Below are 15,228 nucleotides of genomic sequence, written 5' to 3' on the forward strand. Positions count from 1 at the left end.
AAAATAATTCCTCTCTGCAAATTTGTAGCATCCATTACTGTTTTCTGAATGTTTTTAGACATGAGGAATCACTGTGGCTACGTACTGAGAACCTTCTGCAAAAGTAAAATGCTCCGAGTTGTCAGTGATTGCTCTCAGTTACAAAAAGCAAGGAGAGCGTGGATTTCCAGCCTCATCAGAGGGGGTAGAATGCTTCCCTTTGATGTTATCATTTTGTTTGCATGATTACATAATGCCCTAATTCACCTACAGCTCCCGAAGCCCTTGAAGTCCTGTGATTTGTGTATTCACTGCAGTGTCACATTTGAGGGTGAACAGAAGGGAGGCAGAAGAGAATCGATAGCCAGGGCAGATGAACAACGAAGGGCATCTCAGGGACTTACACACCAAGTCAATGTCAACATCGGCTGTGGGAGTCAAAGTGGACCTCCCACAGAGCCTGTGCAAATTATTTTATTCCTGAAAATGGTTTCGCTGTTTTAAGTTCAGAACTGAAAAAGAAAGCTGTAGTTAAAGATCTCAGGTGACAACAGGGAGGTTGAAATGGGCTTCTTTTTTAAAAATGCTGACCATCTTTCTTTCTTTCTTTTTCATCATCATTGCCATTCATACAATTAACAGTGGTCATTCTGGCAACACTGCTGTAGTTTCCGTTCGGTTCTTGATGTTCGTCTAGGCTCTTTATTTGCAGGGCTTAGAAAAAGTAACAGAAGGTTCTAAAAACCCCAGTTAAAATAAATAGCTGCCATAAATCTTACTCAGAATTGTTAAAAATTTAATTTCTTTGCCTTAATTTTTCTAAACATGAGTTGACTGCCCTACTCGAAGATTGCAGGATGTGAAAGAGAGGCACGATCAATCAACCACAAAGTGTTCCTTTAAACCTCTAGACTGCCTTCTAATTAATAAGAAATATCAACCCCTGCATCCTGCTAGTTCACAGATAAGAAGAAAGGATGGTGTCGCCTGAGACATCATTTTAGGCCGTGGGATAAACGTGCAACAGAAAAGGACTCCTCTCAGCACTAGCCTTTGCCATAGTCAAGAGCACTTAGTCTTAATTTTGCAGGAGTCACAGATCTCTGGAGAAGTTAGAGAAAGCCTTGCTTTCTGTCACCACAAAAATCTGGAAGCCTACATATGGACCACATTTCACCTGCGGTCTGGGATGAAGTTTAGGGACAACTGGGGTGTCCTGTCAAGATCTTCAGAGCCCCAAGCTGGACATTCCCATGCAGAGGACTACATACGTCTGGATAAAGCTACTTCAGGCCTTTGACTACCCAAGCTTGGCTCTTAATGCTCTCTTATGCTTGTTCTGATAACAGCGAGAATAAGCAGAGAGCCAGCTGGGTGTCTGCCTCAGGTTCCCAAACATAAGAGGCACAAAAACATTGCTAGAGATATGATTAAGGAGAAAAATGAACTTAGAGAACCCATGTCAGGCAGAGTCCCATGAATGAAACTAGTCAGAAGAAATACTTGGTTAAACCCCGTGGGATGGTGCTGGAAACGGAACTGCTAGAAACTTCACACGTGGAGGCCCTGACCCCTGATGTGACTGTATTGGAGACTGGGCATTTAGGGAAGTCATTAAGGTGCAATGAAGGCTTATGGGCGGGGCCCTAATGTGACAGGAATGGTGTCCTTATAAGAAGAGAAAGGGACACCAGAGTTCTCCCTCCCCACACATGGAGGTAAACTCAGTAAAGACTGCATGAAAAGATGGCAAGCTAAAGCCCAAGAAAAGAGCCCTCGGCAGAAACCAACCCTCTCAGCACCTTGATCTTGGACTGATAGGCCCCAGAACTGGGAGAAAACACATTCCCGCTAAGTCATCCTGTCTGTGGTGTCTCATTACGGCAGCCCAAGGCAGATGAATGCAATTGAAGTTACAGGTTCCCCACTCGCTGCCCCTCCTACTGCCCAGTCAAGGAGAAATTTCCAGTAACAAGTAGTCCCTCCACTATTGTCTCTAAGCAGGAAGGATTCTGCTTGTTGCACAAGTTACTTTTGCTGAGTTACCTGAGACAGCTTGGGGGTGGGGAGTGAGGGTGGGAGTACATGTAGCCAGTCACCTGCGGTGTAACTTCTCTGCCTTCCTTCCACACACTCATTATCTCCTCTACAAAAGTCTGAAGGAATATTTGCAAACAGGTTAAAGTGACTCCACATTGCACAGGAGAAGGGTCCTCCTGGACCGGTTCCAGGCTACTACTCTGTGTGTACTTCCCCGGGCAGAGGTTCTTCAGCGGGATTTGAATCTGGGATGCTAGTGACCCTGCCTGGAGGAATGCTCGTTCCCTTCGTATCTGATAAAGGGTAGGCCAGGGACTCCCCCGGCTTTCACTGCCCTGGTTAAGGCTGAGGGCTGATGGAGAGGATGAGGGTTGTGGGGGAGAGTGGGGCCCGGGCTCTCTCCGTTGCAATCACTGAGGGATGCTGCTTGGTGACAGTTTTCCTTTGTTTTCCAAAGGCTTCATAGTTCACTTTGTGTCTCTTGCAAGTTTCAGGCCACCACTTTTGTCAAACATAATTATATATTTTGGCAATAATGAAAAGTACATACATGCTCTGTAGGAAATTCAAATAACTCAGAGCGTTGTCCTTACTAGTCACTCCCATCCCATCCTCTTTGGCCAACGACCTTCTGGAAACATATAGAATTTATTTTTTCCTGACCTCACAACCCCTAAGCAAGGAAGCAGATATCCCCTTAGCATGCTTGCTTTGAAGTTCATAGTAAAGGTTCCAACACCGACTGGCCTCTTTTGCACTAAGACCTTGCAGGCGCAGACAAAGGGGTTCTCCAGGGAAGCTGCTGTCCTGCCACAGGGCTTGGGGTGGACTCTGAAACTAGGTGCAGAGTTTTAGATGGAGTGTTTGAGGGAAAGGAAAAGGAATGATCATGCAGAGGCGGATCAGAGGAGCCAAATCTCTACAAGCAGAGGATCCAACGTGATCTGTTGTTTTTGTTGTGGAATTGCAGCAAGGAGAGACCCGGTTACTCTTTGTCAAGCAACATGCTGAAGTCAGCAGTATTAGAGTAAGAGACTGCATCCAGGTGTGTGTGTGTGTGTGTGTGTGTGTGTGTGTGCGCACGTGAGAGAGAGAGAAACGGAAAGAGAGAGATGGCTGGTGGCTGGCCCGGGGGTGGGGAGGATAAGGAAGATTAGAATCTCCAACCCCTCTCCAGGGTTATAACCGCCAGTGAAGTGCAATCCCGTAGTAGAAGAACCACAATGCGCATAAGAATACTTACAAAGTTTTGAGACTTTCCAACCCCTTGAACATCTTATGCTGCACATTTTCCAAGCGATTACTCGTGAGCAGTATTTCATTCACACCAGAGGCCCCTTCGAATGCTCCCTCTTCAATGTCTGTGATCTTATTGTTGCTAAAGTTTCTAAATAAAAATTGTTGAAACACAGATTTTAAACGATTTCTTCCTAACCGAGAGGACACTGAGCCATGTTTGATCCACTCCTTTCATGGGACACCCTCCCACGGTTGCCAAGCTCCTCTCTGCCCAGCATTTCCAGGGCTCGGAAGAGACGCCACTTCCTGATTCCATCAAGTCGAAGTGATGATAATACTAAGGGTAATGTTCACAGTGAAAAATACCAGGCTGGTCATTGTCAAAATAATCTGAATGGGTCCGCAGGAGTATAAAGTTCTTGAGGGCAGGTATTGAGTTGCATCAATCTTTGTTTGCCACAAAACTTAATAAGAAAGTTTGGAAAGAAATGCCCCTGATTAAAGGGGTTGAATGAATTAACAACTAAAAGAAGGCAATTGGGTAGAGAGAAGAAGAATGAACTTAAGTGTGTGAGCATTTAGACAGAATCAGAAATAATCTGATTATGAGTTTGTCACCAGTGAGATTTACATAGCAATGTGCCAAAATCACCAACTTGATTATCTGCACTTTGTTTCTCATGGCCCATTCCAAGACTGGGAGCATCATTTTATTCCTCTCAGAGCATTGCACATAATAGCTGCTCAATAAATATGTATTGAATTGACAGGCATCTTAGAAGCTCTTAAGAAAGAGCAGTTTGAATCAAAGAAAAAGAAGGACAAATAAGCAAGTAGAAACTCTTTGGGAGGCAGTATGTAATAATGGAGGTCAAGTGCGCAGAAGCAGTTTACGTCTTGTCTGCCTCTTACAGTCTGTGACAGTGGGCCTGATACACACAGAAAAACACGGACATCAGAAAAATGCCCCTGTCCTCCCCCTGATGTTTCTTCATACAAGGAGGGTGCACCCTTGGCCTTACACTCTTGGCCTCTGTCCTGTCTCCCCCTCCCCGCTCCCTCCTCCCTCCTCAGTGGGGTGGAGTACTGCCTCGAGTGTTGCTGAAACTGCTGAGCTCGCAAAATTATTTTGAAATATGAGTTGTGAATGTGTAGTAACACAGTCGAGCTATCAAGCCAGTTTAGCAATCATTAATTTTGACTATCTCCTAATGAAAGTTTAATGAAGCAAAAAGTCAAATAGTTGACATGAATGTGCTGAAAGAGAAATAACAGCTTGGTTTGTGGGATAGTAAAGGGAGTTGCAAGGCATTACTGAACCCATCTCTAAAGTGCTGAGATGCTGGGTTCCTGCTGCGGCCGCGCAACGGGCCAGCTGTCTGAGGCACAGGGAGACGCCAGCGCTCGGCCATGGAAATGAGGTTGGCATCACTAGAACACACACAGAAAAGACCCAATTACTCAGGTTCCCCTCAGTGATGACCCTGAATTGTGCCACAGGTGACAGTCACTCTGTGGGAATTTCTTGGGACCTTTTATGTTTTCCAGTTTCCAAATACATCTAAATCAAACTGCAAAGGGATGGGGAAAACACGACAGAAATTTACAAAGACGGCTAATGCACGGCTTACATTTTGCGCAACTGAGGAAGTTTCTTGAAGATTCCCGTCGCTTCCAACACTGTGAATTCATTATTATTGAGACGCCTAGGAAAAAGAAACAGAAACATTTCTTTTCTAAGCCAGGAAAGGATACGATTTTATTTCTCATACAGAATTATAACATCATTTGGTGATTGTCCTAAAGCAAACTATAGGACACACCTCACAGAAGATCCAGGGAAAGCAGAGCTGCCCCTCAATATGCACAGAGGATTACTTCCAGGGCCCTCCTTGGACGCCCAAATCCATGGGTGCTCAAGTGCATGCTACAAAATGATGCAGAGTTTGCACGTAACCTACACACATCTTCCCGTACACTTTAAATCATCTCTAGATTAGTTATAATACCCAAATGCAATGCAAATGCTATGTTAATGAAATAGATGTTATATTCTATTTTTTTAGAAAATAATGCCTAGAAAATGCCTGCTCATGTTTCATGTTCAGTACAGGCCTACCATCATAGGCCGAACTACATAGCACATGTCAGCAACAAGGTGACTTAAAAAAATTTTTCTATCCAAGTTTGTTTAAATTTGCAGATGGAGACCCCCCGAGAAGGTGAAGGGACAACTGTACTGAACATTTTCCCATTCCACTCAAATTTTAATGATCAAAATAAAATATATCGAAAGCGCATAGTAAAGAAAAACAATAATCAAAAATCAAAACAAGCCCTCATTTGGTAATCACAAACTTCATTGCTTGCTGTTGCCCTTCTCCAAGACAGCATTTTAGGCCACTTTTTCTAATCACTTGCTCCATAATTTTTTTTTATTACTGGCTTTACTGATAGACAATTTATATGTCGTGAAGTTCATCTTTTTAAAGTATATCATTCAATGGGTTTTAGCACATTCATAAAATTGTGCAACCATGTTTGCTACCGAATTCTAGGATATATCTGTCACCCCCAAAAGAAATCCCACACCCAGTAGCAGTCACTCTCAGTTTGATCCCCCACTATCTCTGTTCTTGGCCACCACTAATTTACTTTCTGTTGCTATAAATTTTCCTGCCCTGGACATTTCTTATAAATGGAATTATACTAGACGTAACCTTCTGGGGCTGGCTTTTTTCACTTTGCATACTGTCTCCAAGGCTCATGCCTGTTGAGCACACCTCAGTGCTTCATTCTTTCACTGGCCAGTGCTCCCTTGATGAAGATCTGGGCCGCTTCTGCTTTTTGGTTATCATAGGTAGCGCTGCTCGGATGTCAGTGCACAGGCTTTTCTGTGCATATGTGCTCTCAGTTCCTCTGGATACATGCCTATGTGTGAAACTGCTGGGTCACGTGGTAAATTGGCAAAACTCTTTGAGAAATAGCCACTCTTTCCCAAAGGGGCTACATTATTTTACAGTCCCGACAACCATGTGTGAAGGGTCCAAATTCTCTCACCTGTTATTGTCTTTGTTTGTTTTTTTTGTTTGTTTGTTTAATGGCCATTCTAGTGGGTTATGCACCCTTAGCACCTTCTGGCTTTGATTTCTGTTTCCCTGATGCCTAATGATACTGAGAATTTTTCATGTGCTTATTGGCCATTTGTATATCTGAGGAAATGTTCATACAAATACACTGACCACTTTTTAATTGGATAATGTACATTTCTATTTTTTAATTTGTTGTTGAATTGTAAGAACGCTTTATTCATTCATTCTGGTTATAAGTCTTTCATCAGATATATGGTTTGGAAATATTTTCTACCAAGTGCCAATTTTTAAATGTCTAATTTTAAAAAAATTCTTAATTTCTTAAAACACAAACATCACTTCTGTTGAAAAGTAAATTAGATGCTAGTTTCTAATATTCTTGATTAGACAAGCAAGCATACTTCACATAGTTATCATGCTGGAAGATATGAGTTGAATTATCATTTCAGTATTGTTGGAAAGAAGCATAGCTCCCTACTTGAGCACAAAAAAATAGAGTTTGGGGCTTTAATTGCATGGTCTCCAGGCATTTCTAAAAGTCCTGGCACTATGAAATAGCTTTATGAACTAACAGGAATAAAAAAAATCACCATAATCACAGATAGTTAGTTTCTGTCATCTGTTTGAAAGTGTTACATTATTTTTAATTATCTAAATCCCTCAAAATTCATTAATTCACAGGCATGAGTTTAGGTGCAGTGGGAGATGAACTATAACACACAATCCCTGCCATCAGGGGCTAAAATCTAGTCAGGATTGTACACGCACAGAAAGACAGCCAACTATGCGAAGTGGATCATGACAAATACCAGATGGTACTAGACATAAGCGTGGCTCAAATGTTCAGAAAATGATGAAATTTCTGGGTTTTTCTTGGGTTTTAGGACACTAACATTAAATGTCTCCCTTCTATAAATAAAGTCAGCAAAGGCAAACTGGACATGGACACGACACCTATAAACGACTCCAGCATGTGCTAGGCCCTTTGTCCGGGTTATAAATACACATCTGATCACACCCTGTCTCTCTGCTCTTCCCGGTATGCTAGCCTTTGTGCTTTAATACGTGATAGTCCCTGAATTCTCCCAGCCACGGGTCAGTGAGGTCACACAGCAGATATAAAGGACTCTTTTTGAATCCACCATAAACAGAGATTCAAAATGGTGATTCTCAAACTACTTTATTTGGCTGCCATAAAAACTAAGTATGTTAAAAGTCTGTTAATTGTTCAGAAATGGGTTTGGCAAATATCGTGCTCAAGCAACAAACATCACGAGGATGCTATTACTCAAAGCATGACTAAGTGCTAACTAAATTTCTGTAATTGTATCTTGGGCCAGAAAGATGAAGTAAGATAGCCTTTAAAACATTCTCGTGCCCAGAAGAGTTAGATCAATGTGTGTTTACTAAGATTAACGTAGTTAATTCAGAATCAAAGGGCAAGACCGAAATTTCAATGCTTTGATGCTCCTGTCTCCTCCCTCCCACCCCGGGTTTTGCAGGACGAGGAACTCACAGCTCCGCAGTGTACTGGGGGATGTGGTCTGGGATTCTGGTGAGTTTCTGATTGGAGCAGTCGACTGTGGTCCCTTCACAGCGGCACTTTTCAGGGCAAGCCAGATCTGCAAAGCAGTCCCCGCTTAATTTTGATCGATAATCTTCGGTACCTATTGAGGATTCAAGCCAAGAAAAAATAAAATGGAAAGATACTGAGTCGAAAGGTTAGAATGTCTGTTAATTTGTAGGAAGAAAAAAAGGAAGATAACTCTAGATTATGCAGCAGGGAGACAATTTAGGGGAATTTGGTCAATGGATGTCAGGAGAGGGTTAAAACAAGGGCTTGGAATTTGCTGGAAAAAAAGAGTAACTAGATTCACAGGACAGGAAAACATTAATAGAGATGAGCTTTTCACAGCTGTACTTTCTGCTGATACAGTTATGAGCCATTCTAAGCCTATTTGACAGCGAATCACACAATGGCTATTTATTGTTAAAAAGATTATTTTTTTTTCTCGGAGTCAAGAATTTAAAATGTATCCAGTCATAAACATATCCCTATATCTCATTTAAAATTAGGGCTTTCAAGGCAAATAGATGTACTCAGGTTTTTAAATTTTCTATGGTCTTTTATGCTTCTCCCCCTCTCACATAATCTCCAGAAATGCCTAAAAAGCCCTCTTTTTTTATTTTGATCTTATCAAGAGAGACCAGTACATCCTGATTTAAGCCTCAGCAGCTTGTCATGCTGTAGAAAGCTGCGTGACGTTCCATGGTGCTTGACGGAACCATGTTTTACTCATACCTGGCAACCACATGGTTAGATCAAGCACAACAGAAAATCTCGCTACATAATCACTACACCATCCACTAGGCCAAGGGGAAGACGGAGAGGAGGGATGAAGGGAAGCAGGAGCAAAGCTAAGACGTTCTGGAAACGTAATACTGTTTACATGACATGCATTCTTCCCGCAGAATGTTTTTGACCATAGTAAGAGTATTACTACCGAAGCTTTCCTGGAAACACAAAGAAGGGGCTACACTGAAAGGTGCGTCCGCTGTTCCTCAGAACCGCAGAATGGAAACAACAGCTTTCAGGAACAACCTCCAGGAAGAAGTTGGACGTGAGCTACAAGGACAACAGAGAGGCTCAAAAGATCTGTGGTTTCTTCTTGGGAGAGAGAGAGAGAGAGAAAAAAAGAAAGGCGCAAAAGACTGAGACTAGAAGAAGATAGGTACAACCAGAGTGGAAAAGGGGGCACATTATGTTTCAGATCAGACACTTTACTTACAGCCCACATGGTGAACTCCTGTAAAAGTAAAGATCACCAAGAAGGAAAGAAAGACAGCAATCCCGATTAAGATTAATAGGCATGTATAGATAAAAAACTAAAGGTCTCTTTCTTCTTTCTCTGCTGTGGCAATTACTGGGCAATGGTATGGAAGGCTAGGAATTGTCATGCTTTGTAAACTTTTATAATCATTTTTTGAAGCACAGTGTTCTTATAGGAAAAGCAATGGCATCCAAGATGCATAGCACAAATTAAGTTCTGGTCAGTTCCTTTCAAAGATGAACTCTCCGCAAGATGAATTTTCCTTTGAGTTATCACTGTGATATCTAGAATGCCTGACGGAATGGTGGTAGGCAAATAGACATGTAAAATTAAGTGAAAAAATAATCTTGTACATCTTCAAGGATTATCATTAGCACGTTTGGACTAATCCTTAGGTTATGGCTCATGTGCTTTTTTAACCACCTTTCCAATTTATAAATAATGCCATTCAGTTAAAGTGGAATCAGATAAAAAGCTTGCAAAGCTAATGTAACAGTTTCATTACATTTGGAAATTAATGCCATGACATTTATTGAAAATCTTTTGTATTGTGGTTTAAGCTCTTGTGTTAAAATTAAAATGAGAAAATACTGGGAACTAAGTCCAAGTAACAGGTACACTAGGTATCTTACATTTAGAATAATTCACCTTCTACACAATGACAATGATTCTTATTATATGGTGACTCTTCAGATGTGCTCAAATTACCTTAAAATCTGGAAGAAAGGGGAGAGTAGAGCCAAAAATTCTTCTGAGTCCTGACTTCTATAATCATTGTCTTAAATAACGTAAATCGAATGACCATAACTGACAATTAAGCCATGATATCTGATGTATTTTCTAAAACCTGTTTTTGCTGCTGTCAATAAGTGGGCAAAGCCCTGGCTGGTGTAGCTCAGTGGATTGAGCACAAGCCTGCAAACCAGAGGATTGTGGTTCGATTCCCAGTCGGGGCAAATGCCTGGGTCGCAGGCCGGTTCCCTGCAGGCCATTTCCCAACAGGGGAGGCATAAAAGGCAACCATACATTGATGTTTCTCTCCCTCTCTCCTTTCCCTCTAGAGATAAATAAATAAATAAAATCTTAAAAAAAAACTCAACGTGCAGTGCCTTAGCTATAGAAAAATAATAATAATAAATGGGCAAAAATGCAGTCAAATTTATGACCCCAACTTGACTTTTGTTCTTTATTTGGTGAATCAAAAATATTAATTTATAAATTATTAATGAATTATACTTAAAGTAATGTATTATGTAATAAACAACTATTTAAAATAACATATTTAATGTAATATGAAATAATGAAGTATATTTAAATGTAATAGATTGAATAATTCGCTAACAATTATATTAACTGCTATAATTTGGGGGTTTAAGTAATACTGTTTTATCCTGTAAGTGTTTTGGTGTCTAGAACAGATCTTTTGCTGGGTAAGTAATAGCTACCAGGTAACTTTCTACCTAATAATTGGGTAAAAATCAGGTTAACCAATCAACCTCTGTTCAACATGTTACTTTTTTTGACATGCTTATTCTTATGCTGCCAGTATAATAGTAAAAAGTATTGATCACTCAAGCTCAAAATAGGTAATAAAACAAAACCTGCTAAATGCATAACATTATTCAAATCATAACTCAAGAATGGCAAGCAACACCTGTCTCCTTAAAAAGGAGACCAAACCCAGAGTTCTTTAAAAAATAGGTATGATTTTATACACTAACACTATAGAAAGTATCTTTATTTATAAATGTTAAAATGCATTATAGCCTAGGATATCCCAGGACATGGTAAATGTGGCCGAGCAATCACTACTCAACATATATATATTTTAATATAATGGTTTAAAACAAACGAGTCAAGAGGCATTTTACACAATTGGCAAGCAAGAAAAGAACAGATAAAGAAACATGTTTCAAAGAGCTAGTTCTGGAATCTTCAGCCTTGATAGTGTTAACAGTGTAGTGCTGAAATATTACCCCTACTTCTCTAAGAACTTTTCATTCACTGGCCTAAATTATTCAAGCACCTAGTGCCCATGAACTTCTGATGCTTTGCGGGTGGATGTCAATGTTGTGTTTATGGAGCTGTACTCTGGCTCCCAGAGGGCAGGTATGTTGAGTCACAGAGAAAGTACCACTGCATGTAAATCGACAGGAAGCTGCTGCTTTTGTATAAAAAGGAAAGCAACAATAAGCAAAGGCAAGAGAACATTAAGGGACACTCTTTTCATGTAAATATAAAAACAATAAAAAAAAAATAAATCCCATGACTGCAAATCACAACTGTGTGTTTGTAGCTGATTTCATGAAGAACTAGCTCTTTGACAGCAGGAAGTTCTCTGTCTTTAAAACCAGCTCGTAAGCTACATTTTAAAAACAGGTCAAAAGATCAGATATATAATGTAAGGGGAAAAATGATTCAAGTAGAAAGCCATAGGTTCAACCATTTTAGCTCTACTGTGAGAAATTTGAGACAATGTGCCAAAGAGAGAGAGGGGAGGTAAAAGGTGGGAGTTTGATAATATATATATTTAACATCAGAAGCTGCATGCAACGGTCAGGTGTTCAGGAAAGAGCTCTAAGTGCTCTACGCAGAAGTCATCTATCTACACAGTACCCACTGTACTTTCAGAAGCATGCATATGGAAGTTTTAGAAGCTATATTTTATAAGGTGAGGAAAGGGTATCTGTAGTTAGTCCTACTACCGAGCAAACCTACCTGGAATGAAATACTGTTCTTTAGCTAAATAAAAAAAGAGAAAAAATAGAATATGCACCTGAATGTCAGCAAGCAGAGATATGAGTTATATTAGATTAAGAATGGACTAAAGTTACCACAGATAATTAAGTGATAATGTATATTTTCAGCAGGGGCTAAAGTATAATAATCTATAGTGAGTAGTAAACACATCTAGAACCAGGGATGATACCCAGCTTTGTCTGGATATTAACTGTTTAGTATGAATTAATTGCCGAATGAGAGATCGGCCTGGGATAGTTAGGTAGCATACCACGCAAACCCTACAGAATGTATTTTATCATAAGAAAATAGAAAAGATTAAACCAAAGCCCATTGTTTCAATGAAGTAAGCTTTCTATTTAAAATGAATGCAATGCATCTATGGTTAGATTTCTATAAATAAATGTAATATTCCCAACATGTTAAAAGGTGGCCTTTTGGGGGTAAAATGTAGCCTCACAGTCCTATTCAAAATAAGAGAATGCAAAAATGAGGAAACAGTATTCAGTAAGGGATCAGGAGATTTCCCCCCCTACTTCTCAGTCTGAGCAAATCACATAACCAAGTCTCAGTTCATTTCCTGAAGCAATGAAAACATGATTAATTACCTTAAGTTTCTCAATGGAGAATGATATCACAAACATGAGACTTAACAGGCTTAAAAGGCATTGTGAGTTAACTAAAAGGCCCCTGTTACGTTGGCACTCTGGGAATACAGTATGAAGCAACCATGCATCATTTTTTTCTTGGCCAGTAGCCTATTTCTTCTGCTTCATATAGTATAAAAAAATGTTACCCATAGGAGGCCTATATGAATTGTGTTTATGGTTCTCTTTATTTTTGTCTTTAGGTGTAGAAGACAAAGAAATATGGTTGCATAATGGTTGGTAGTTCAGGCAAAGGCCAACCATCTCTAAGCGTCCCATACCCGCTGTTTTTGGTCACACAGGGGAAATGTCACGCAAGGTACGAAATTACCTGAGCAACGGAACTTCTTGCTTTTGATCTGTCCGATTCTTTTGTTTGCCAGACGCCGGGGGCTGGTGCAGCGGGCACCACTGGTCTCGATGGGGTTGGTGTGGAGATAATCAGCCAGCCACTTGAGATGGCAGTCACAAATAAAGGGGTTCTGGGCCAAATGCCTTTCAGGAACACATACGGAACAACTTTTTTATACAGGACTCACAAGGAACTCAGCTCTCAAGTTCAGAGTGAAAACAATGGTCGTCAAATGCGATCTAAAGCGCACATACGTACATGGTCTGAATGGCCCGGAGAGGGGAGAAGGTCCCCTTCGCGATGGTCTGAAGCTTGTTGTCGTATAAGGAGAGAAGGTTCAAGTTGTGCAGATCCTGGAAGGCATCTACCCGAAGGCAGTTGATCTTGTTGGCGTTCAATAACCTGTTTGGTCAAAGAGTTGTAGAATTACAGTGTGGCATCTCCTGACTTGCCTTTGAAACTGTGTCCTTGAGAACACCCAACCGAGAAATACGTTTCTTCTATCCTCAACACTGACAGGTGTACTGTCACAATCCAGGTGTCCCAGGCTGCAGATTTGGGGTTATACCAGATAAAGCAAGGTGCATGTGGTCTGAGGAATGCCTAAAGCTAGTGGTTTTTATGCATTTATTTAATTAAATAATAAAATTCTCTAGAAGGTGTAGAGGTAGTACAGTAGGCAAGAGTGGGTGAGACCCAGCCTCTGCTGTCAAGGATGAAATAAAAGGGAAGAAATGGGCCATGAAACCTAGTCCCTTGAACTATTCTATGAAAGAGACACGCAGTCTATCCCCAAAGCAGAAGACAGTGCACACCTTCTAAAACATAGACCCATCACATGGCCCCTCTCTCTAAACCCCGCAACAACGTCCCTCCACTTCACTCTGAGCAAAGTCGAAGTCCAATTGATACCAGCCAATACCACCCAGTAAGATATTTAGTGCCCCCTTCTGAACTCTGCAGCCTCTAAGTCCTCTCCTCTGGGCTGTTTCAGCTCCAGCCATAGAGGCCTCCTTGCCAGACTCTCTTCACTGTTTGGAATGTTCTTCCAGATGTCTGCCTGGTTAACTATCTTGCTTCTCTGAGTCTGTTCAGATGTTGCCATTTCAGTTCAGCCTACCCTAACCACTCTCTTCCATCCTGCCAGCCCCTGTTTGCCCCTCCCCAAGCCTTAGCATTCTCAATTCATTTCTGTTGATCTACTTTTTCTACTTCATTAAGTACAACTTTCCATCTCTTAGATGTGAGTTACTTATTTATTCTATTCAAGAGCTGACTGTCATTGCATGTCCCTCTTCCCAAGGGTATAAGCTCCAGACAGCAGGGGTACTTGTCTATGTTGTTCCCTGATGGTTCCCAGGTGCCTAGCATGTACTAGGTGCTCAATAAACAGTTGCTGTTAAACAAAGACAGGATATTCCGTTTGGAAAAGGATATGGTACATTACCATATTAAAGGCCCTCATTTTGCATAATAATTGTATAAATGCCTGTTTAACTTAGTTTAGCACAACAGGCCACGAATTCATTTTTTTCATATATGTGAATCAATATTCTACATTAATATTTTGTGGAACTGTAGGTTGCAGATCCTACACTAGCAAACATCATCCTCATAGGTGACTCAGGATTGTGTCTGAGGTTTATTCCTTTGGACTCACCTTTGGGAATATATGTGCCCTACTGTCCACTTTTCTCAAACCTGCAGCCTATCAAGGCCTCACAGAAAGGCCATTTTTTTCTATAACACGTCTTCTGCCCAACTAAAGTATTCTTCCCCTAGGTTCCAAAGGAAGTTATTCAGTGTTGCTTAGTCTTTTTGAAATCAGTCAACACGGTATTTATTGAATTTATTGCCTTAGCAGTTGTGAGTTGGTGATAATGAGTGTTGGGGGAAACTGAATTCAGTAATTCAGAAAATGCACCTGGCGCAGAGAAGATGCTCAGTAGGTGTCATTATCTTCCTTTCATTTCTCTCGGGTAAAAGCAGAATCGGTCTCTTAGAATTTGAGGCAACTCGAAGGAGCTCAGGGACTGGTATGGGGACTCGGGGAATGAGGAAGCAGCACACCAGGCAGATCCCACATGAAACCCACCTAACTCCATGCTGACCAGAAGCACAGGCTCTTGAGAGGCTTGACAAGCCCCAGGTTCCTGCATCTACCACAAGTGAGTCTGTTCACGCACCAGTAAGACCTCGTCTTGTCGCCGAGTTCATGGAGGCCCAGGTTGCCCAAACAGTTTAGCCCTCTGGGAGCAGGAAATTTTCTTGATATTTTTTTTCCCTATCAACGTGTAGCTCAGTGCTTT

The 15,228-nt window shown here is 41.0% G+C and overlaps 1 protein-coding gene across 10 annotated transcripts in view; it reads right to left on the reverse strand.

Moving 5' to 3' along the window:
* SLIT2 (slit guidance ligand 2) overlaps positions 1-15,228 on the reverse strand; it is a 322,800-nt gene that overhangs the window by 71,084 nt on the left and 236,488 nt on the right. For 4 of the 10 annotated variants that reach the window (XM_037045143.1, XM_037045076.1, XM_037045095.1 and 1 more), the window contains 7 exons: positions 13,178-13,321; positions 12,899-13,062; positions 11,900-11,923; positions 9,140-9,157; positions 7,867-8,017; positions 4,890-4,964; positions 3,263-3,406 (listed from right to left, as the gene is read on the reverse strand). In XM_037045143.1, coding sequence (XP_036901038.1) covers positions 3,263-3,406; positions 4,890-4,964; positions 7,867-8,017; positions 9,140-9,157; positions 11,900-11,923; positions 12,899-13,062; positions 13,178-13,321 — 720 coding nt within the window. The remainder of the gene's footprint in view (positions 1-3,262; positions 3,407-4,889; positions 4,965-7,866; positions 8,018-9,139; positions 9,158-11,899; positions 11,924-12,898; positions 13,063-13,177; positions 13,322-15,228) is intronic. The other 6 variants (XM_037045125.1, XM_037045116.1, XM_037045086.1 and 3 more) reach the window with 2 other exon arrangements.

This window comes from Sturnira hondurensis, unplaced genomic scaffold (assembly GCF_014824575.4).
Source record: "Sturnira hondurensis isolate 20B ecotype Veracruz unplaced genomic scaffold, ASM1482457v3 Scaffold0000780, whole genome shotgun sequence".
In the NCBI taxonomy this organism is placed as follows: Eukaryota; Metazoa; Chordata; class Mammalia; order Chiroptera; family Phyllostomidae; genus Sturnira; species Sturnira hondurensis.